General features: G+C 50.4%; 2 protein-coding genes across 8 annotated transcripts in view; both read left to right on the forward strand.

The window, feature by feature from the left end:
• The first annotated feature begins 1 nt into the window (after position 1).
• On the forward strand, positions 2 to 5953 carry LOC128796574 (oxidative stress-responsive serine-rich protein 1-like). 6 transcript variants are annotated; one of them, XM_053958365.1, is made up of 4 exons: positions 2 to 85; positions 2362 to 2478; positions 4285 to 4398; positions 5145 to 5953. In XM_053958365.1, the coding sequence occupies exons 2-4, from the start codon at positions 2399 to 2401 to the stop codon at positions 5830 to 5832; spliced, it is 882 nt and encodes a 293-aa protein (XP_053814340.1). In that variant the 5' UTR covers positions 2 to 85; positions 2362 to 2398; the 3' UTR covers positions 5833 to 5953. The 6 variants fall into 6 exon arrangements, with proteins under 6 accessions (XP_053814340.1, XP_053814343.1, XP_053814341.1 ...); XM_053958368.1 differs by having other exon boundaries at positions 66 to 85; positions 2365 to 2478; XM_053958366.1 differs by lacking the exon at positions 2 to 85 and adding an exon at positions 93 to 186.
• A 3438-nt stretch (positions 5954 to 9391) lies between these two features.
• Positions 9392 to 22748, forward strand: part of JPH2 (junctophilin 2) — a 31479-nt gene continuing 18122 nt past the window's right edge. For both annotated transcript variants that reach the window (XM_053958795.1, XM_053958797.1), the window contains exons 1-2: positions 9392 to 10007; positions 17173 to 17956. In XM_053958795.1, coding sequence (XP_053814770.1) covers positions 9629 to 10007; positions 17173 to 17956 — 1163 coding nt within the window. In that variant the 5' untranslated portion in view covers positions 9392 to 9628. The remainder of the gene's footprint in view (positions 10008 to 17172; positions 17957 to 22748) is intronic.

Genomic DNA, 22748 nt, shown 5'->3' on the forward strand with positions numbered 1-22748 from the left:
CGCCGGGTGCGCGTGCGCGAGCGGCGGCGGTTCCGGGGGGCGGCGGGAGGCGGCGGGAGGCGGCGGGCCCGGCCCGCGGAGCGCGGTGAGTGCCGCTGCCGTCCCTGCGCCCGTCCTCCTCCTTATCCCGTCCGCGTCCTCAGCCCAGTCCCCTGCGCGGGTCCTCCTTGCTCCCGCCGGGGGCCGGTAAGCGCCGTCCCGTCTCCCCGCGGCGAGACCTTCCCGCGCGGTTCCCGCCGCCGGTCCCCTCGTGAGGGCGGAGGGCGCTGGGGGAGCCTCGCCGGGGCGCGGGGCGGTGCTGAGTCACGGCCGAGCCCCGGAGCCGCGCCGCGGGGCAGCGGCGGGGGCTGCTGGGGCTCGCCGGGGTGCGGGCGGGAAGGGCTGGGGAGGGAAGTCCGAGCGGTTAAAAGTGCAGAGTTAAAATACTGCAAGAATTAAACATACACAAGTTCGTGTCCCGCGGCCCGTGTGCTGCCCCCCGGGCCGTGGCCGCCCCTTGCCGTGCCCGTGCCTCGTCCCATCGCACCGCGCTCCGCTGGGCTTGTAGTGCGGTGGTGCTGGGAAACAGCCGAAAATAAAATGGAAAAGGAAAGATCTGTCTTTTCCTGGGAGGTAAAACCCGTAAGTTTCAGTGTGTTTTTTGACACGGTAAGCTTTAGCTGGTTTTCACAGTAATTGATTTTTTTACGTGTGTGCTCGTTGGCGCGTGCATCTAAAATGCTTAAGCTTATACTTTGTTGTCACCCGGTGCGACTTTTATCTAAATAAATTCTGCATTGTTTTGAGGGTTTGCAGTGTTGGTGATGAAGGGCAGCACAATAAAATACTTAGTCTAAAAACTGGTACTCTATTTTGAGTAATGTACAGTGACTTTAAAACTTTTACTTTCATCTTTCTGGTAAGGCTATGTAATACAGGAGTTTGCTGTTAAAAAAAAAAAAAAACAAACTTACATAGCCTGATTTTTTTTTTTTTTCATTTTAAAGAATCATCTGAGGATGACTTGGGGGCCAAGGAATAAAAGTGAAGTAGAGACCATCTGTTTCACCAGAGCAGTAATAATTGGCTAAGGGAAAATATGAAATAGTAACTTGCTCAGATGAACATCATGTTGTCAGTGTTTAAGCTTCCTCTCCTGTTTACTCCCTGTCTGACTCATTGGACACCATGTGCCTTGAAATTGTTATGATACATTATCCTTCTGTGTGTGTCATTAATAGCTGTGTGCAATCCAGGGCAGCCAGGTGAAATCACAGCAGAGCAGCAGTGAGAGGGAGAGCTGCCACCCCAGCTGCAATGAGAGGACGAGGGAACAGAGATTATCCCCATCCCTCTGCATGAGTAACTGAGCTGCAGAGCAGCCGACAAAAACGGACTCGGTGAAGAGAGTTCTTTTCCTTGCTGGAAAAACAGCTTGTGCAGGGCTTTGCACTTCCTTCTGCTGAAGTTCATGAGGTTCCTGTTGAGGTCCCACTGGTGTTTCAGCCATTCATCCCAGTTTGGTGGCATCAGCAGATGTGGTGAGGGTACCCTGCCACGTCGTCCAGATGTTAATGAAGATGTTAAACAGGACTGGACAGTCCTGTCCCTGGGATACACCACTGGGGCCTGACCTCCAGCAAACCCAAAGAGCATCAAATTTAGAAAGATTTGAGGTCCTTTGTAGCTACATTAAATGATGGCCAAGGTAGATAAAAAAAAATACATCAGCCAATTTTTTTTTTTTTTTATTTAAAGCAAGGCTTTCTGATTGGTTTTTATATTTGTTTGCATTTGTACTTGTGCACAAGCTGATACTGGTAAATTTTAACAACTATTTGTAACCATGTTCTGATAGGACTGTGTAACTGTTGCTGCGACCTAGACATAAGGTCAAAAACTTTTGTTTGGCTTAAAACTTTATCTTGTTTCAAGAAAAATCTCTTGGTTTGGGTTTTTTTTAAAGTGCATATGTAACACTGAGTCCCAAATTTGGAAAGAAGAGTTGTAGAAGGTTGATTGTTTCTAACAGTGTTTTTGCTTCTCACTTTCACCTCTTCTACAATTATTCTGGTAGCACTGTAAGACAAGTGGAAGAGTCTGGCTGGGCTGTAATGTATGTGCAAGATGCTGTTGACACTAAATTTGACTTTGACTTGTTAATTCACCTGCAGTCGTACAAGAGACTGTTCCTTTCATTCTTGGGTATCATAAAGCTTGTTCTGAGTCAGCTTTCAAAAATGTTCTACTAGAATGACCTCAGCTTTGTGTGCTCAGTGTGCTATTTTGAGTTTATTTTCATGTATTATGGTGCTGCTGGGCAACTAATGTTTTTAACAAGGATTTGGCCCTTATTTTCATGTGTCTTTTTTCTGATTGTAGCAGTACATGGTAATTCCATCACCTCCTAGCCATCCCAATGATGAAATCAGAAGCTAAGGATGGAGAAGAGGAAAGCCTGCAGACAGCATTCAAAAAGCTGAGAGTTGACACAGCTGGGTGAGTAACACCACAGGGAGACACAGACCTAACATCTTACAAATGGACTCAAAGGGAACACCCTTGCTGTGAAATTTGAGGGAATGAGGTAATTGCAAAAGGTTTGGGACAGAAAGCTTTCATTGTAGTTAAACAGACAGAAATAAATTGACTACCTGCAGACTACACTTCTTAAGGAATTGTAAATTGTTTGATTATTGTCAGCTTGCAGCAGGTTTGAAAGAAACCTCACAATCATGATCAGCTGACAATGTGCTTGAAATGAATTTTGGCATGAATCTGGCTGCCAGAGGTTACCAGTACTAGAGTCCATAGGACTAGAACTCTGCTGTTGAAGTTAGGCTATTACCGTGGTTCTGAAGGCCTGTCATGAGAATAAAATCAGATCTTTTCCCAGGAGAGAAACTTTCTTTCCATGTCAGTAAGGGAGAGCGTTAGATTCAGTGCATGATTCCCACACAAACTATTTTCATTGCTGTCACAAAATTTCTATTTATAATCAGAATCACTAAATGGGAAGGAATGCTTTTTGTGCTGTCATGGTTTGTGGAGATATGACACATGGCACTCACCTTCACTGTCCCAGGTGGCAGAACACAAGCACCACGTGTCTTCTGTTGGTAATGATAATTTTTACTGGAAATTCAATAAAGGAAGGCTTCCATATAATAATGCTTCTTTTTCTGCTGACAAATGTGCACCATTGCATATTACCTGTAGAATCTGGGATCCCATAAGCTGTTGTTAGTGATGCAATTACACTGTCACTGAAATGAAAGGGTAGGTAAGGCAGCATCAAGGTGGTAACTGGAATTAGCACAGAGCTGAGATTGTGAGTAGATGGGCTTCTAAAGTTATCTTTTGTTTATATTAATTAAACTCATTAGTAATGAATTACCTCTCATTTCTTCAGTATCTTTAGTACCATCCTCCAGCTGGGCATAGTTGATTACTTTGGAGTTTTTAGGTCCTTTTCATCTTATGTTCTGTATTCATTGTCCTTTAAATGGAAATTAGTTTTATTAATAGTTTGGATTCTCTTAACCCCGTCCTAGATTAGTGTGTGGGAACTCATTTTCACTTTTCAGGGAATCCGTTCTGTGTACAAACTGATTTAGCATAGGATTTGGAAAATAATTTTCTTGGAACTTCCAGTCTAATATGTGAAGTCACAACTTGAAAGAATTGTTCTTGGGTTATTGTGAGTCCTTCAAAATGGGAATGTGGAATGAATACATAGCCCCAAAAAATTTAGTAAATCTACTAAGGCCCCTGCCTTGAATAGAAGCTGAAGGTCTGACACAACTCTGTGGCTCAAATGATTCAACTTGCAGGAGTATGAAGAGTTTTAGCTTATGTTGACAGGCTATGTTAGACAGAGGCTTAAGTGTTCTTCAGCTAAACAAAGTCTATTTATGTCCAAAGAACATTTATTTTTAGGAAAGAATGGCTTATTTGTCTCTGGAAAAAGAGACGTGTTTCTTCAGTGGTGGTGTTTCTGCCTTCCCTCTCCTGGGAAGCTGAGATTTGGCCATTGTGTGTGTTTGTCACTGACACGTGGGGCTGGCTCTGCAGCGGAGCTGGGAACGGCATCTCTCGGTCGAAGGGTCTGTTACACAAACCTTGGGCATAGGAGCGTGTCAACACTCATCCTTCTGATTTGGGTCTTTGTGGGCAGGTCTTTGAAGGTGTATTCTAAATGATTTGGAGCAGTATTTTCTGGGAAATAAGATGCACAAAGGTTTATTTTCATAATCATAATGCTAACCAGTGTAGGCTGTTAACTCTTCATTCTGTCTCTCACAGATGTACCACTTCTCTCTCTGTGGGTGATGGGACAAGTCCCAGAGCAATAGTTAGAACAGTGGCAGATGAAACCAAACCTAAGAATGTGTGTGCTTCTAAGGAAACCTGGCATGGGTAAGAGAAGCTTGGGATTATCAGACTATTTCCAACGATACTGCATTGAAAAGGAATATTAAGTAGACAGTTTCTAGTTGGTGCCCCTCTAAACAAGAGACCTGAATTGTCTTTAGCAAAGAACTTTATGAAATACTCACACCAGCTTTTTCACTTCATATATGACTGCAGTTCTTTAAGTTAGGTGAAGTGAAAGGAGATGCTGGTCACTCATAGGTGGCTAAACGTTGTAGATATTTCTCAATGCAAATGTGAGCTGCTGGTTTTGAATCAGACAATCATGAATGCATCTCTTTCAATCATTGTTTGACACTGCAGAAGCTGTCGTTGTGCCTTGAAAACTAGATTAAAATAAAGAACTGATTTCTAGAGAAATCTGCAGAACTTCATGCTCATCTGAAACAAAACCATCCTCTGCCCTTGATTCATTAGTTTCGTGCTCTTTTCTTGTGCTTTGTCCTTCTTGTAGTGATTATTTTGTCATGTCTCACATGCTTTACTCATTTTCTGACCTTTAAAGCCCACTCTCTCGGATGCATTTCTGTGCTGTTCCTTTTATATTTTATACAACTGCTTGTCTAGAACTAAGTCAAGTTCCAAGACAGCAGACTAATCTGAGCAAATACTCCAAACCTAAAGCTCATGCATGCAATATAAATGCAGGAGAGATTTTGCCCAGTGTTACTTTTAACTCAGCAATAAGTATTTTGGTGAATCTTCATTCCCTTTGTGTCTTTCCCTTGCAGGTCTGTGAAGAAACCCTCAAGAGGAGGTGTGAGAACCCAGCGTCGCAGGCGTTCCAAGTCTCCAATTCTTCATCCCCCAAAGTTTATCCATTGCAGCACAAAATCACATTCCACGTGCAGCCAGCTGGTGCAGAAGAGCCAGGCTGATGCCCAGGAGGACAGCAGTGGGTTTGGGATGCCAGTCCCAAAGGAACCTTGTGCACATGAACGCTGCAGTGTCGCTCCGGACGTTGGCCAGAAGGGAGCTGAGGAGTCTTTGGGAGTTTCTGCTGCACAGTTAACATCAGAGAACACACAGGAGAGCTCTCCAGCTGCAGCTTCTCCAGTATCCAAAACAGGCCTAAAGACTACAGAGCTTTCTGACTTCCAGTCTATGTCCAAGCTGAACACAAGTGAGCCGTGTGCATGTGCAGATAAAACCTGTCAGTGCAAACTGTGGCAAGATATGGAAGTGTACAAATTCTCTGGCTTGCAGAACACCCTCCCACTGGCACCTGCTAGAACGGTTTCTGAGGATCACTCCCAGCCTTTGCCATCAAGAACTCCCTCAAGTTCTCCACGCTCTTGCTCTGAGCAAGCCAGGGCCTTTGTGGATGATGTGACAATCGAAGATCTTTCGGGATACATGGAGTATTACTTGTATATTCCAAAGAAAATGTCTCACATGGCAGAAATGATGTACACCTGACAGCAACAGCACTAAAACCAGAAGAGCGGCTGGTTTAAATCTGCCCTCAGGCACATCATGTGAATATGCAACCCACTCCCTGCTCACTGTGCTTGCAATAAAAACACTTGTTTGCATCTCAGCTGATGTTGATTGTTTAAGCTGGACAAACAGTTTAGTTTCAGCATTATAATTTAAGCTTGGAATAGATAATGTGGTAAATGAACCTAGAGCCTATCTGCCTGTACTTGAGAGACCCAACACTTAATTCTACTTTGTTTCCAAAATCCTCTTTTTGCTTTGTTGGAGAGGAGTCCCTAGATTGCTTGGTGATTAGAGCTCTTCTTGTGAGACACCTGGTGTCATTAAGCTCCTTTGAAATCACTTTGACCTCAGGTTGTAAGACTCAGGCTTGTGGTTTTGGATGTTTGTGCCTCTGATTTTATTTCATAAAGGAGCGTGACCATCTCCTATCCTCCCCTACGTACTATTACTGGAAAAGTGGAAAGCAAACCTTTCACTGAATTTCCAACAGGCCTTAGAGCCTTGTGTGCAAGAGAAACACCCTGCATTCCTCAGGGGAGTTGCTGCTGTGGTTAACCAAAGGAAAAGTGAGGGCAAGGGCTCTGCTCACTGTATTTGTTATGGTGACCAAACCAGAACTTGCTCATTTCAGTGGTCTTAATTCATACACTGCCTATCAGTTTTGGGTTTTTTTTAGCTTCTTTTTTAGCCTACTCTGTAGGACCAAGTATTACCCTTCCTTCAGGCATTAAAATCCATAGACTGGAGTGAACAGTTGTTAGTTGTAGGGAAATCTTGAGCACTGTCTCCACTCCAGTCTTGCTAAAGCATCATCACTTTAGCTGCCCTGTCTAGCTTTGCATTCTCCTGGCATTTACTGCTTCAGAAGCAAGCAGCTCTCCAGACACAGTGTGCATCAACACAGTGTCTCTTTTATGAGTGTCTAGCAAAGGAGCATCCCATCAAATAATATAATTGGTTGAGGGTGAGAAAAGTTGCATTTGGTTTGTCTTTACTATTTGTGGTACCTCAACTTTCTGACATGTAAGATGTGGAGAAGGAATGGAGACAACATTTTCCTGCAAAATCATTTGGTGTTTCTCTTGGGGGTTTTTTGCAATTTCTGTGGCAGCACCTGGTGTCTCAGAACAGGTGGCCATGTAAGTTTACCTATTTTGCCAGTTCTGAAGTGTCACCTACACCATGCAGGATGTACCTGTGTCCCACATCTCTTTCTGTGCTCTGCAATAGCTGCATTTCTGCCACCTGTGTTCTGAATTCAAGGCAATTTTTTTGGTAACTGTTGTCAAAAAAACTGGGCTACAAAGTGCAGAATTACTTTATTTCTCAAATAATTATTCTTAACTATTCTCAAATGCAAATTCCAACCACAGCACTGTCATGGGGCTGAAAGTGCCTTTCAAGACTGCACTGCTTTTACCATTTCATTCTTTAGTGACCACAGACCTGTACTGCAGGGTTTAGGATTGCATTGTCCACTGCTCAGTACTGCATTAAAGTGGATTGAAATCCAGGAGATGTAAAAATAGTAGAAAAATGTGAGCTGGTGCTGACTGAGAAAGGAGATGAGCAGTGCCACTAGAGGTCAGCCCCAGGCTGGGGCTGGCTGCTGCAGCAGGCTCAGTCTTTGGGGAGAATGGGAATTTTTCTGCCAAAACCAAGAAATAAGAGCAGCTCTTATTTCTGTGTGGTGCCTCTTATTTCTGTGTGGTGCCTTTGTTCACACAGACTATCAGTGCTTTCTGAAGTTTGTGTGGGTTTGTTGGTGGTCAACAAAAGCTCTTTAAATGCCAAAATTTGCATAAGTTATTAATGTTTAAACAAAGTGTGCAATCAGTTCACAACTGTGCTGTGTAATTAGGAAAAGTTGCTAAGTAAATAATTACGTAGTCCTGAACTTGGCATCCTCTTGGGACAGTTACAACATCTTTGGGCTTGTAAGTGCTGGAACACCGTGGAATAGAAGACCATGAGTTGCTGCAACCGCTGCCTTAACGCTTTCTCTTCTGTTACCACAAGTTGTTTTCAGATGTTTTGGTCTTTGCAGAAACCGTAAAGCAAAACCTTCTGGTTTTGCTTTGAGAAAACGTGAATTTATGGCCCTTAATCATGCAGCAAGAACCTTGAAAACTTGCCTAAGTAGTCCAAAAACTTAGTTTAAAACAACAAAAAAATTTAACTTGAGCCAATTTCAAAATCTTTTTTTAAAGAAGGCTTTAGAGGGCTGGTTCTGCCAAGTGGCACTTCTGAGTCATGTCGGAGTCCGTTACCAAAGAGCTCATTCCTTCCTGTGGCTGAATAAAAGTGAAGCCCCTTGTAATTAACTTTCTAACTTGGTCCTTCTCACCTGTGCCTGCAGGTGTTCTGTGTTTATGTGCTGTCCATACACAGAGCTTCTCTTGCAGTTACATATTGTGTGCTTCCTCTGTGCCTTTCCTTCCTAGAAATGCCAATGTGGAGGTTGAAAGTTGAAAAACTGAGTCCGAACCCACCACTGTCTGTGGCAGCTTTGCCCCAGAGTTTGGTGGGGTTTTGGGATCTCCCCTGGAAGGGCTGATAACACCCCACAGCTCCTGCAGCTTCTCAGTGTGGTGGTCAGTAAGTGAGGGGCATTTCTCCGTGGTCTTGCTGGGACAGTGTCTTTAGGAGTGGGATGGGTGTGCTGGAAGAAGAGGGGGCTTGGATTAGCCTGGTCTTTCAGCCCTTGTCCTCTGCCATCTGTATTTGATGACATTTTTACACACAAGGTGTCCTGTCACTACTCCGTGTGTCTGCAGCTGTCTACCATCTTTTCCACACAGACTGAATTATGCTGCTGGCTATTAAACAGAAGGAAATTTGGGAAGTTTGTTGTTTGGGAGAGAGGGGTAAATGACTACTACTGAACTTCTTTGATTGCCCTAAGGCAGCTCTGGAAGGTCACTTTCGGAAGTAGCAGAGGGGCTGAGTGAGCTGTTTGCTGTGCTCTAACTCCCTGTTCTACCTCTGCCCAGTTACACAGGGTGTGAGTGACCTGGCCCCGGGCGCTGCGTCCCCGCATCCCGCGGAGCTCCTGCGGAGCGGGACAGCGGCTGCCGGCCCGGGGGAGCGGCGGCCCCTTCCCAGGCTCTATTTTAAGCAGACATTTACTTTCCCAGCCTCTTCTCCGCCTGGATCCTTGCCCGGGGCGGGGGACTGTGGCGGGGGGGGTGGGATGTGCCTCTACCCTCCTTCATAAAAGGGCCCCGAGGCGGGGGCCGGGCTCCAGGGGGGTTATTTTTGGGAGCAGCTCCTGGGATCCGATGGCCTTGTTAGGGCAGCGCTGACCTTTCTCCCGGCGGGGGAGGAGAGCGGGACGGGGCGGGCGGCAGCGGCCGGGCGGGGGAGAGCGGCCGGCTCGGGACCCCCATCCCCTCTCCACCGCGGGGATCGGGACCCCCATCCCTCCCTCCTGCCGCGGGGATCGGGACCCCCATTCCCTCTCCACCGCGGGGATCGGGACCCCCGTCCCTCGCTCGGCCGCGGGGCGGCTCCCCGGGCGGCCCATGCCCGTGCCCGCGGGGCAGGTACCGGCGCGGAGCGGCTGCCCCTGCGGGGGGGCTGGAGCTCGGCCCGCCCTTCTCCCCTCCCTCTCGTCCAATTTCTCTCTCCTCCCGTGCCCCAGCCCCTCGGCCGGGCCAGGCGAGGCAGGAGCGGCCGCTCTCGGCGCCCAGCCCGTTCCCTCCGGGGATGCGGGAGCCCCGGAGCGCTGCCCCTGGGAACGCTGCCCGGCTGAGGGGCACCGGAGGGCACCATGAGCGGCGGCAGGTTTGATTTCGATGATGGAGGCGCCTATTGCGGGGGCTGGGAGGGGGGCAAAGCCCACGGGCACGGCATCTGCACCGGCCCCAAGGGCCAGGGCGAGTACTCGGGCTCCTGGAACTACGGCTTCGAGGTGGTGGGCATATACACGTGGCCCAGTGGCAACACCTACGAAGGCTACTGGTCCCAAGGCAAGAGGCACGGGCTGGGAATCGAGACCAAAGGACGGTGGGTTTACAGAGGCGAGTGGACCCATGGCTTTAAGGGACGGTACGGCGCGAGGCAGAGCATGAGCAGCGGAGCCAAGTACGAGGGTACATGGAACAATGGCCTGCAGGATGGCTACGGCACCGAGACCTACGCTGACGGAGGTAAGGGTGGCTCCAGAGCAATGGGAGGGGGATGAACAGTGTCACACCCAGCCTGTGACAACAGAGGTTGCATGTTGTCGCTGCTGAAGGGCTGACCTGGTCCTGTTCCCACTAGACAGGCACAGTGTTCTACAATGAGCCACTGGGGTGCTTCAGTCAAGAGGGGGAGCTTGGGCTGCAGCCATCTCGCCCATGTGTGTGTGCCCCGATTTTCCCATTTGGGTACAGAATGCACAGCTCACTGTCTGCAGACATCAGGGAGGAGCAGCAGGAGCATTTGCCCCAAGCTGCCCTGAAGTGTCTGCTTTGGCAGTTAATGCCAACCAACTTGATTTTGTGTAGTCTTTGACTCCTGGTTCCACAGGGACTGATTACTGCAGCTTCTGGCTGAACCAGCCCAGAAATTCCCAGCTGGTGCACCACAGCAGTGAGCTGTGTGCTCGCTCACCAGGCAGGGAGTTGTGAATGTTCTCGTGTCGGAAATAAACCACCCACAGCATCCCAGCACACTTTCCCTATGCATCAAACACTGCCTGCATGCCTCTGATGAGCTGCCTGCACATCTGCTTTGCCAAAGAGTTTTGACTGAGTCTGTCTAAGCTGTTTAGAATATGTAGCCACACATATTCCCCAAAATAAATCCATTTGGTTATTTGGAAGGTTTCAACCTCCGCCACTATACAACCGCACCACGTAGTCAGATATTTGTTGCACTCTGTAAATGCTTGGTCTAATTGTGTTCTTGCATTAGTGGCAATTCTGGGGTTAGAAATATGGCAAGAATTTCTGTGCAAGTAATTTAGTAGCTCTTCAGCACTGTAATGTTCTGGGCTGCCACATTTAGGATAGCTAAATAGAGAGGGTGATTTGAAAGAAATACCCTTCAAAATATGGATGAAAATTGCATCTATATTTGTCTAGGACAGGCATTGGAGTTAGTTTATAAAGCAAAATTAATATAAATCCTCAGAATGAAAAGCATCACATTTATAGACAGTAGAAAAACGGACTAATTCAAGACTGGCTTCCAGAGCTATGTTTTTCATAAATATTTCTCAATGAGTTGTCTGGGTTTGTGGCTAACTTTAAGATTGAGAATACAGTCTTGAAGTTGATCCATTTTCCCTGTCCCCTTGGATATCATAGGTACAGACACAAACTGACACATCCCTCCAGCTCCTTAAATTTTTCCCCCTTCTGTCCTGTGGCCATGGAATGGTTTAATGGGTGTAGGTTGTGTGCACAGAACCTTCATTTGAGGCCATAAGAGGATTAGGTGACATGGAAGGTGTGCTCTGATGAGTAAAGAGCAGCAATCAGGTAACTGTCAGCAGCAGCTGCCATTGGGAATTTCATTCTGGAGATGTCAAGGTCTCCTTTGAATTTGAATGGTTGCTTCCTTGCTGCTTCCTAAAATGTAAATCCTTCTAAGGGTGAAGGGCTACTGGAATTCCAGTTAATGTTCTGGGGGAGAATTTTGAGTGGTAAGATGTGACATAGGGGTTTGATTAGATATGGGACAGAAGAGTGGGAGAGATGAGCCAATGCTCTCTCCTGCAGGGATATAGAACATCCTGCTTCTGTCAGCACAGCGCTCCCCAGGGTGCTGTCCCTCACCCAAGAACGTGCCAGCTGCTTGGTCCCTGGTGCCACTGGAGGCTGGCACTTTAGCCCTGATCCGTGAAGATGTGCCCTGCCAAAACACTGAGCTCAGCCCCACAAGGCTCACGAGGGCTGTGCTGAGGTGCCCAGTGGCTGCTCCATGTGCTGGGTCATCACACCCTGGCTGATCTGAGCTGTTCATTCAACACATGAGCTTCTCTGATGGCACAGCAACATGGATAAAACTTCAGTCAAAGCCAGGGATCACCATCCAGCATCACATCTGAAGGACAGGGATCAAATGGTCTCACTGACCTGCAAGACCTTTTCCTGTTTTGTTTCCTCACCTGCACACAGCAACCACCTGCAAGATCCAGATGTGACCAGACTGCTAATGGGACCTGTTCATGTTTGAATTTGAGGTTGCCAATATAAACATCTGGAAAGGCTTTGGATATCTGCTGTCCCTTGAGTAGGGGACATGATTCCCAAGCCCCTTGGAAGCCAGCCACACGAGGAAAAGGGCTCTGGGAATGTGCAGCCCTTGCCAGGTTGTCAGAAACTTTAGGTCATAGTTGGACTGTTTGCAGATTCCAGGGAAATGTAGCTGATTCTGATGTTTTAAAATAGACTTTAACTTTTTATATATACATACATATATATAGACATACATAAAAATTTACATTTCAAAATACACTTAAAATATAGGTTGTCTGTGTTTGAACCTTATGTCTGGCCAAGATTTTAAAAAAGCCTAAATTTGGAGTGAAGCTTTTTGAAATCCCATATAGATTTTTAGTGTCTGATAAGAACCAGGGTCATGGTACAATTTAGCCCAGGCACTGTGTGGGTTATTTGCTTTTCTCCCCACTACCAAAAGCCTATTTTTGTAAAAGCTGTGGGAGACTGATGGCTTTAAAGAGATTGAAATCAGCCAAGGGGTTCAGAGCTCCTGGTGTGGCTGTGCAGATGCAGTGACATTCTGGTACATCTCTTTGTGTATCCAAGCTGGATATACTCGTGTGTGCTGCTGTCACCAGGGGAGAGCTCAGAGCCCTTTAGAGGGGCAGAATGCCCTGGCTGAAGCAGACAGTGAGTGGGGTTGTGGAAGGCATAGCATGAAGGAACTCATTTTTCTGCAGCGTAACCTATGAGTAAACATGTAGTTATTTGGCTTTGCCTGGTGAGTTTTGTACATGCTGTAAGGAAGGCCTCATTTTTTGGATACTTTTGTGCATTTAACTGTGAGTCAAAACCCTGAGTCAAGTCTTACTGCAGAAAAAATGCTCACTGAATCATGCTGCATACCCATGGTCCAGCCCAAAGCCTGGCTGTGCTGTACAAATAACTGCCTGTATGTATGGAGGGGAAAAAACATCACTTGCAATCAGTGCAGCCTAAAACCAACTTATTTTTGATACTGCAATTTGTTCTCGAGGGTGCTAAGGAAAACAGGTGTCAGTTAACCACGAGGAAACAATTAGACCAGTCAGTGATCACAAGACCACAGAAGAGGGGGAAAAAAATGCAGAACTGCTTTACTGGGGAGGTGAAATGGGTGATAGGGAGCAGCACAACTCTTTCCTGTGGCAGGGCAAGTGCATTGGAAAGGGGCCTGTACCAGGACAGAAGGAGCATCCATGGGATTGTGGCTGGGAAAGGAGGAAAGGGGCCTGGGAGAGCCACCATGGTGCTGGCTTTCATCTGCTGCCTCTGTAGCAAAGCTCCTGCCTGGCTGAGTGTGACCCATGAATTAATATAGTGAATTTTTTTACCCCCCTATGTGGTTTTCTTTGCCTTTCTTTTCCAGCAGAACCCATCAGACAGTACTGCTGGCACCAAAAGGCAGCACTCTGATTTTGCTGGCCTGTCCTGCACATGGTGCTGTGCATCATTTAAATGTCCCTGGCCACTCACACTGAGTTCTACCCTGCCTGTCATCGCAGTATCTGGGTGACAGCAGGGGACTGTAGGGCAGGGAAGTGATTTGAGCTGTTTGCATTATTTACATGGTTGTTTGTATTATTTACATTCATCACTAATTATATGGGAGCCTTGAGACAGGCGGGGAGGGGGAAGTGTGTCACTGCTGGTGATGGCATCTTGCTGCTGGGCCGGAGGGCACTGGGAGCTGAAGCTTTTGCATTGGATGCTGCTGGGGTGAAGCAGAGGGTGCTGCCACCCCTTTGGAGTGCTTGGAGGTGAAGGCTGCAGGGATGTAATTTCTATTAATCCCACAATTTAATCCTTCACATCCTATGAAGTTACCCAGGCAGCATCATCTGCTTTTGGCTGGGGCTGTGCAGAGGTGATGAATCATATTCCTGGGGGGTGCAGAGGAGCAGTTTTCATCATTAGGACAAGTAAAAATGCAGCCAATAAAGGATTACTGGGGACCTGTCCCCCACTAATCACACCCTGATGAGATGAGGTGTCTCTGTCCCACTGCCCTGATGAATCACCAGCGCTGATGAGGGAGGCAGGGAAGTAGGCTCCCTGTCCTAAAGAGAGATTTATTTGTTCCACATCCATTGCTTTTGAATTATTTTTTAAAGAACCTCAGACACGCCCGCGAGCCCGTGGCAGCCTGGCTGACAGCTCTGCGTGCTGCCCGTGCCCCCTTGCCCCGGCTGTGTCGGAACTGGGGTGTGGTGGTGGCTGGGGGATGTGCAGCCCTGCTGCAGAGGGATTTTGCAGAGCCCCATTTTCTGTGAACTGCCTGCACTGGGCCATGTTGGTGAGGCAGGGCTTGGCTCTGCTCAAACCTTGCGTGCCCTGACGCACGGCCGCCGGCGCCTCCAGCCGCTCCCTGCAGCCCCTGGCTCCACTCCAGGGCTGCTTTATGGCCCTGCCCTGGCAGGGAGCCTCAGCTGGGCAGGGAATGGCAGCACGACAGGGACATGGCAGTGCCCGCTCACCCCCGCCTTGGCTGGGCAGCCGTGGCAGCGCTGTGTCAGCCCTGCACTCATCCAGGCAAGGCTGGCAGCTCTGGTCACAGGGACAATGTTGGTGCTGTAGGGACTGAGATCAGGGAGCAGAGAGCAGCCTGCAGAGCTGAACACTGCATTGAGGGTGGCACTCCATCCCTGCTCCCTGGGGACCCATTGTGCCATGTGGCTTTCCCACCCAGCTGGCTCTGGTGCAGTTGAGGGGGACAGAGGGGGATTTGCTGGAGCGCAGCAGCTGCTCTGACCTGACCCCTGAGGAGTGACTGAACCCCCTTAACCTGCAAGATTTTCCAGAGTTCCTTTTCCAGGGAATTAACATGGCGGCATTACCAGCTGCAGCCTGATACGTGTGAAGTTGTTCCCATCCTAGGAGAAGGTCTCCAATGTCACCCTGATCATGTGTCAGCCCTGCTTGCTGGCTGGGCGGGTGGGATGGAGCACTGACCTCACCAGGGAGGGACATGGGGGCACTGTGGGGGTCTCTATAACTTCAGTTTGCACTAGGAAGACTCATCATCATTTTATGGAGAGGGATTTGGGAGCAGGGTGAGGAACATTCCCACATCACTGGCATCTCCAGTGATGGTCCTTGACTCCTGACTCGTGCCCAAACCCATGCTTATTTTTACTTCTTTTTCCCCAGAAGAGTTATAACTCATCCAAGAAAATGGAAAATGGCCCCTTGCTCTGACAGATGGCTCCCCATGGCTGGCTGCACTCTGCAGATGCCACATACTACCTGAACCCCTACATTTTTGTAGAGGAGACCAACTGTTTACAGGCACCCCATAATCCCCTGTGTCGCAGGGTGGGCAGGGGCTGGCTGGGGGCAGCTCACCCAGGGCAGCAGCTGCTGCTCACTCGGGCACTTCTTGTCTTTCCTGGCCCTCAGCACTGTAAGTTAACACTCCACAGGCAGGTCCAAAGAGGATTTCAACGAAACCTGAAGCTTGGGAGGAGAGATTATGCTGCAGAAGTGGCCTGGGAGACTGTAAAATATGCACTCCCACGATCGCCAAAGAAGGAACTGGATTTGCTCCTTGGGGAGCAGGGTCATCCCTAGGCTCAGTAATAGTGTCAGAGGGGGGAGATTAATTCCTTGAAGATGGATCACCTCCTTCCATCTCAGCCCAGCCCAGCTGAGCCTCCCCAGGACCATGGGAGTGCCTGCTCTCCCAAAATCATGTGTCTTCTGGTAGGTGACTGCTTTTTGCAAACCATGTTTAGGACAGATGTCTGTGAAAATACCCCCAGCACAGCTGACCCTTCGCTTCCATGAAGCAGCACCTGGGAGAGAAAAGGAATAGAGTGGCCTTTCCAAAGGCATTTGTGCTCCCCCATCACTCTCTGCCTGTGCCCCAGGCTGAGGGAGCTGCTGGCAGCCTCTGTTCCACAGGGTGCTGGTCTGGGGTGGCCCATTCCAGGTCCTGTAATGCCAAGAGCAGAGCAGAATGCTGCCTTTGTTTTGGGTGGTTTGCTGGTTTCTGAGGCAACTGCTTCTAGAGACTGATGAGAGTCGGGCTGGGAAGATGGCCCATCCCATCCCATCCCATCCCATCCCATCCCATCCCATCCCATCCCATCCCATCCCATCCCATCCCATCCCATCCCATCCCACAGGGCTCAGGGATGCTCTGACCTTCCCTGTGCTGGCATGGTGGGTGCTGTGGCTGTCCCCTGCCCTTCTCAGGAGCTCTTTTTGGGGGGCCTCTGATGCAGCTGATTTAAGTCTCTTGACATCCTGGTGAGAAAAGTCAAACTGGGGGTCTCCACTCTGCTGGAGCCTGCAAATGTGCTCACCTTTGGGATCAGGGAATATGGAAAGGAGAAGTGTCCCAGTCCTTCAAGGTGTCACTGGCAAAGTCCTGCTGGTTCTTAGCAGAGTCTTGTACCCAAGGTGCAGCCCTGGCCATGGTGAACACGATCCTTTCTGTGTCTCCCATCATATGACACCATCTGCCCACTCCAGCTTGGGTCTGGAGTAGTGGGGAGGGGTGGTGCTTTCTGGGGCAGAGCTGAAAGAACCCCACACAGAGCTGCTTCTCCCTTTTTTGCCCATCTCTTGCTTTGTTCAGTGTGGCACAAACCTTGATCTTGGCAACTCAGAGAAGCCATAAGTCAGCACCAAGGAGATGTGGCTTCAGGCACCAGGGCAGTCCATGGATATGTGGGATCCTGACTCAGGGGCCTAGAGCTGGTCCTGGCAGCCTGCAAGTGACAGACTGTGGAACAGGCTGAAAGGGACTGTCACCAAGCCAAGGTCGGATGTGCCACTGCAGCTCACGTGCCCGCTGGGGCTGCTGCCACCCTCTGCACAGCCCAAACTCCTCCCCTGGGAGCTGCTTCCCGCTCCATTCTCTGGATGAAAATCCAGATCCTGTACAGTAAGTGCCTTTGGGTCTGCAAAGTGTCCCCCGGTGCCTCAGTCCCTTTGCAACGAGCTGTCACCTGCCAGCAGAGGCTCTCGGGCTGGTGTCCTCTGCTCCCTTGGCACTGATGCTTTTGCATGCGGGTGAGCACCAGTGGAGCTGCGGTCGGTGCAACCCCACAGCTCACCTCCCTTCCTCTCCCAGGACCAAGCTGCTTTTTCACGCTGCCCGTCTTGTCTCCCGCAGGCACGTACCAGGGCCAGTTCACCAACGGCATGCGGCACGGCTACGGCGTGCGGCAGAGCGTGCCCTATGGCATGGCCTCCGTGGTGCGCTCCCCGCTGCGCACGTCGCTGTCCTCCCTGCGCAGCGAGCACAGCAACGGCACCCTGCCCCAGCAGGACTCGCCCGCCGCCAACCCCGAGAGCCTGCCCCTCTCGCCCACCATCACCCGCGGCGGCTTCGCCCTCAGCCTCTACGCGGACGCGGAGGCCGGCAAGCCCAAGAAAGGGGGGCTCTTCCGCAGGGGCTCCTTGCTGGGCAAGCTGAAGAAGTCCGAGTCCAAGTCATCCTTGGCCAGCCAGAAGAGCCGCGTCAGCTTCCTCAAGAGCGAGAGCGGGATCAGCTCGGCTGCCAGCGATGCCACCTCCACCGTCAGCCTGGGCGAGGGCGCCGAGGGCGAGGAATACACCCCCTTCGAGTCCGACATCGACGCCACCACCACGGAGACCTACATGGGCGAGTGGAAGAACGACAAACGCGCCGGCTTCGGCGTCAGCGAGCGCTCCAGCGGGCTCAAGTATGAGGGTGAGTGGCTGGACAACCTGCGCCACGGCTACGGCTGCACCACCCTGCCCGACGGCAAGAAGGAGGAGGGCAAGTACCGCCACAATGTCCTGGTGAAGGGCATGAAGAAGCGTGTGATACCCCTCAAGAGCGCCAAGATCCGGCAGAAGGTGGACAGGAGCGTGGAGGGGGCTCAGAGGGCCGCGGCCATTGCCCGGCAGAAGTCAGAGATTGCGGCATCCAGGTGGGTGCTTGGAGCTCCAGCACGCAGGTCCCCGTGGGGATGGTCCCCATCCCATGTGTTTGGGAGCTGTCCTTTTTCTCATCCCCTCTCCTGTCCCCCTGCAGCCCTGGTCCAGAGGGGAGGTGCTGGACAGCAGGAATTGTTACCAGCCCTGGCATGCAGCAGGATGGGGAGCATCCTGAAACTGTGCCAGGCTGTCAGAGCCGCTAGGCACTGATGGGGCAGCCTGAGAAACAGAGGGTTTGATGGTGATAAATCCAACAGGCTCATGAGCAGCCAGACGTGTCCCAGACAAACTGGGGCTGCAGCAGAACACAGTTTGGCCCTGGAGCCCCCAGTGTGGCTCTGAGGGAAGTTTGTGGGATGCATTAGGGTTGTCAATTTTAGCAGCTGAGTGTAATTGCTCCACTGTCCCTGCTGGGATGGAGGAGGGAGGAAATAAGAGTGGCTTCAGGGTCTGCCTGGAAAGGGCACGGGAAATTCTCCTCCTCCAGCTCACATCCCTGCCTGTGTCCGAGCTGTGTTGGCAGCACACTCCTCCTGCAGCATTCCTGCCAGTCTCAGAGCTGACCTGGCAGAGAACAGAGATCTGGGAGCCTTTGCTCCTCTCCTCTTCCTTGGGAAAATGTGGTTGTAACAGTCCTTGAGGTTCCACCTGACCTCACCAAGAAAACCTCACCCTGCACAGGCTTTGCTCAGCTGCTGGGCAGTGGCTGTGACTCCATGGCTGTCCTGTCTCACACCTTTTAATTCCTGTTTAGTTATCAGTTACCTCATTATCAACCAGAGGAGGGAAATAGGCAAGGAGGACACCTATTCCCAAACCCCATTCTACTCCTTAGAGAAACCCCCACTTTACTCTCCTGGTGGCCATTTCTTCTCCAAACTTTTGTGGGGAGCACGATTGATTTTTTTTTAACAAAGCCCAGTTGCCTCAGGGACTGGTGGAGAAAACCCAGCAGGATTGCAACTGAAGCTTCATGCAGGGCCAGCTGGGATAAAAATAACAGGCTGGGGTGGCGTGGGGCCCTGGATCCTTCTGGCAGGGCAGGCTCAGCCCAACACCAGCTTTGCCGTGCCCGGGAAAAGCGTGTGGCTATGGCGTGAATAAGGAGGCTGGAGCTGCAAACACTGCTCCCCAAGAGCTTGGCTGGTTTACACAAACCTCTTTTTATTATACACTATTTACACGTTGGATCAAAAGCGGCTCTGCAGTGTTTTCAGTCAGGGGCTGGAATGCGCCCGCTGCCCTGGCGGGGGACTGCATCCCTCCCCAGTGCAGCCGGGGAATAATTTCCTATTAAGGAAACCTTGGAGCTGGAGGAAATAAGATGTGGAAGCTGGTTTCCTCCAGGGAGCCTTCAGCCAGCAGACCCTGCAGTGGTGTGGCTGCTGGGCAGGGAAGGGATTGTTGTGCTTGCTGGCAGTGTGGAACCCCAGTCCTGTTCTTCAGCTTCCAGTTGAGCTGGACCCGCTGGGAGAGGGGAATTCAGGATGCTTGTCCTGTAAACTGTACCTCAGCATTGCCATCAGTGTTTATTCCTGGTGTACCTTGCTCAGGGCAGTGCTGCTCTCTCTACCTGATGCCTTTTGTAAATCCAACTCCTCCCTCCTCCTTTCACCTCAGATTTGGGGTAGAGAGTAAATCTACATAATTTTTCCTGGCGAAGGTCCTTAGCTTAAACCCCAGCTCTGCCACAACTTTTGCTTTGGCCCTGAACCTTGCCTCAATTTCCACACCCAGGGCAGAGTAATTGCAGACAGATTGTGAAAATGGATTATTACAGTTTATAGAAGGTCTGCACTACCATTAACATTGCCTGAGCTCATAACTGCGAGGTGGAGCTTTCTAGATGGAGCATTCATGTTTCTCCTCAGCTGGCAGTGTCCCTTACCCCAAAAAATGCCTTTGAGGCTATATCTGTCCATTCCTGGGGGAAGATACGACATTTCTGTATGTAAGATTATTACTAGGCACTAATTATAGTGCCACAGCAGGTGGGCTGTGCAAATTCCCAGCTACCTCTGCACACCTGTGCTGTTGTACATGGATGTTTGAGTTTCTCTTGCTTGTGGCACTCGGGAGAGCCCCTTGCAGAACTAAACTGCTGTAGCATCCAGCCTCCTGCTGTCTGGAGGTGAAATGCCAGGAGAAGGCCAGATTTCTCCCTTTTGCACCATAAAAGGCTCTTTAGGGATAGAAATTCCGAGGAAAACGAGCCCAAGCACTGGAAGCTGCCTGGGCCAGTTGCACTTCAGGAATCCCAGGCACGTGCCGAGCCCTGGGGTGCACAGCCGGGGGCTGGCAGCAGCACTGAGGGGTGCCCTGCCTGGGAGCTTTGGGCAGGAGAGCGGTGACAGCCAGGGACGATGGTCAGTGCAGTCACCAAACCTCCCCTGCCCCATGCTCTGCTCCGAGGGTGTCTGAGGCACCAAGGTGCTTCACAGCTCCTGTCCCACCTGCTGTTTCACTTTGGGTGTTCCAGCCAGGGCTGTGGGCAGTGCCAGCTACTGCCTGTCCTGCTGCCTCTGCTGCCCCTGCAGCACTGCCCTGGCCTCCTCAGCTCCCTCCTGAATCCTCCTGGATTCATTATAGCCAACCCTCCTGGGTTGGCAATCCAGCTGCTTTCCCAGTTGTGCAAGTAGCTGAGGACATCATTTCACTGTCAGCTGAGAGAACAGCTCTGTTTTTCATTATTTCAGTGGAAATCATTTGGCATGGGGGCCAAGCTCTCCTGAGCAGCCCATCCAGGTCAGCCAGCTTCACTCCATTAAAAGCCCATTGGTGCTGCTCAGATATTGGGCAAAAACCCTGGGCACGTCCCTCAGCAGCTCTGGGGATCTGGAGGGATAGACTTGATGGAAGCTGGAGTGTCAATCCTCACCCAGGCTGCTCTCACTCAGGAGAAAAGTCATCTTGGAATGCAGGCTCTGTGGCAGCTGGCAGACACGGCTTTACTCCTGCCCAGGGGTAGCCATGGATGGATGTGGGCTTAACACACTGAACACACACCATGAGGTGTTCATTGGCCCTGCCCTGTACTGCTGATGCTCCAGGACCTGTCCTGCTGTGGTCCCGAGGGACTCCTCTCAGAGCTGGGACACGGCTCTTCCTGCAGAGCCAGGCGAAGGCACCTGCTGCGTCCCTCCAACCTCCCCTCTCCCACCCTCCATCCTGACTGGAACTCCTTTGAAAAAAAGCTGGGGTGGATGGGAAGCATGGGGAGAGCCTGGGATCACAGCTGGGGCTTCACCTCCTGGGAGCTGAAGTAGACAAAGTGGCTGGAGGACTGTGAGGAGGGAACAGCCACCACCAGGCCATGAGTGAGCTGGTTCAAAGCCATGCTGAGGTGTGAAACAGCTGCCCTGCAGCTTTCTGGGTACATGGGCTGGTACAGAATAGGGTGCTTTGTACCCCGGGTACTTGAAGCTCCTTGTGCCTGGGGAGCAACGTGTGTTTGCCTGTCAAGTGGAGAGGATTGTCCCACAGAATACAGGGAGAAGAAGCATGGAAATGGTTGGCTTTCATCTCTTCAGAATAGATGAAAATAAAATTAAATAAAATAAAGTAAGAGGAAGGGCAGTACTGTCTGCAGGGGAAACCTTTGATTTTTTGAAACCTGTGTGCTCCATAGCTGGGCAGCTTTTACAGGGTTTTTCCTTCTCTCTGGTGCTTTTTAAGGACAAAATGAGTGTAAATACTGCAAATCCCACCTCTGTCCCATTGCAGCAGTATCTGACATGATCTGCCTCTGCACATGGTTGTGCTTCCCAGTGACTTGGACCAAAATCAATGGAGGGACTTGGCCATGTGTCCTGCAAGGCACGAGTCTGGCCAAGCTCTGAGATCCTTCGAAGGGTGATGTCCTGGCAGGAACACCTCAGATACATCTGCTGGATGTCATGGGATCAACAGGAAAACAAGATATTCGAGGCTATAATGGCTGCTGTGCTTCACCAGTTTGTACTCGTGTGCTGGCCCTGTAGCCCCTGTGTGGTTTATACCTGGAAAGTACAACTGCGAGTGAATACATTTTGGATTTATTTTTGTTTTAATGTAGTATCAATAGATATCTGTAGCAATCTAGCAATTTGTGTTTTGAAGTATGGAACATCAATTCCTGATTGTGGGGTTTGTTCATTAGGTGAGCCTGGGCTCTGTGGAAGCACAGCAGAGCTCCAATGTCAGGCATGACATTGATGTGGCTTCCCCGCCACCAACACACGGGCATTGCTCAGTATGAGCTGTTGCCTGGTTTTGAAGCCCAAGTTGGTTTTCTATCCGTACCCATGACTTTGGGGCACATCTCAGCTCTCCCTTCAAATAACAAGAGCACTTGGCAGCTCCTGTATCACTTTCCAAGCCTCTTCTGCCTGGCTGCATTCCCAGCAGCGTCGCCGCTGTCTCCCTGTGCTCAGCATTTCCAGGCTGCGTGGCCAGGCAGCAGCGAGCGTCTCCTTGGGGAACGCGGCTGTGTGGTGCAAATGACGTCCCAAAATCGCTGGAGTCAGCAGAGGCTCCTGACTAAATAAGGGCAGGCAGAGCAGGGCTTTATCAGCGTGGCCTGAGTGTGACAGCTGAGAGCTGGGGCTGGGGCAGCCCACGCCGCTGGGGCTCGGCTGCGCGCTCCCACGCGGAAGGTGCTTTATTTGGCACAGCTCTGCCCTTGTCCACACTGCTCTTGGGGCTTTAGGCTGCTGGTGGGGAAAGTGGGCAACCAAAGGGATATCTTCCTCAGACACCTCTTTGGTGAGGGGTAGTGTGTGTCCAGTGCAGTGCTGGGCTGGTGGG

Source organism: Vidua chalybeata, chromosome 17 (genome assembly GCF_026979565.1).
Source record: "Vidua chalybeata isolate OUT-0048 chromosome 17, bVidCha1 merged haplotype, whole genome shotgun sequence".
NCBI classification, from domain to species: domain Eukaryota; kingdom Metazoa; phylum Chordata; class Aves; order Passeriformes; family Viduidae; genus Vidua; species Vidua chalybeata.

Bases quoted from the DNA above. Each gene is read 5' to 3' on its own strand.
- LOC128796574 (XM_053958365.1), top strand. From the start codon at position 2,399: ATGATGAAATCAGAAGCTAAGGATGGAGAAGAGGAAAGCCTGCAGACA. The intron at 2,479-4,284 runs GTGAGTAACACC...TGTCTCTCACAG, and splicing joins CTGAGAGTTGACACAGCTGG to ATGTACCACTTCTCTCTCTG. The intron at 4,399-5,144 runs GTAAGAGAAGCT...TTTCCCTTGCAG, and splicing joins TCTAAGGAAACCTGGCATGG to GTCTGTGAAGAAACCCTCAA.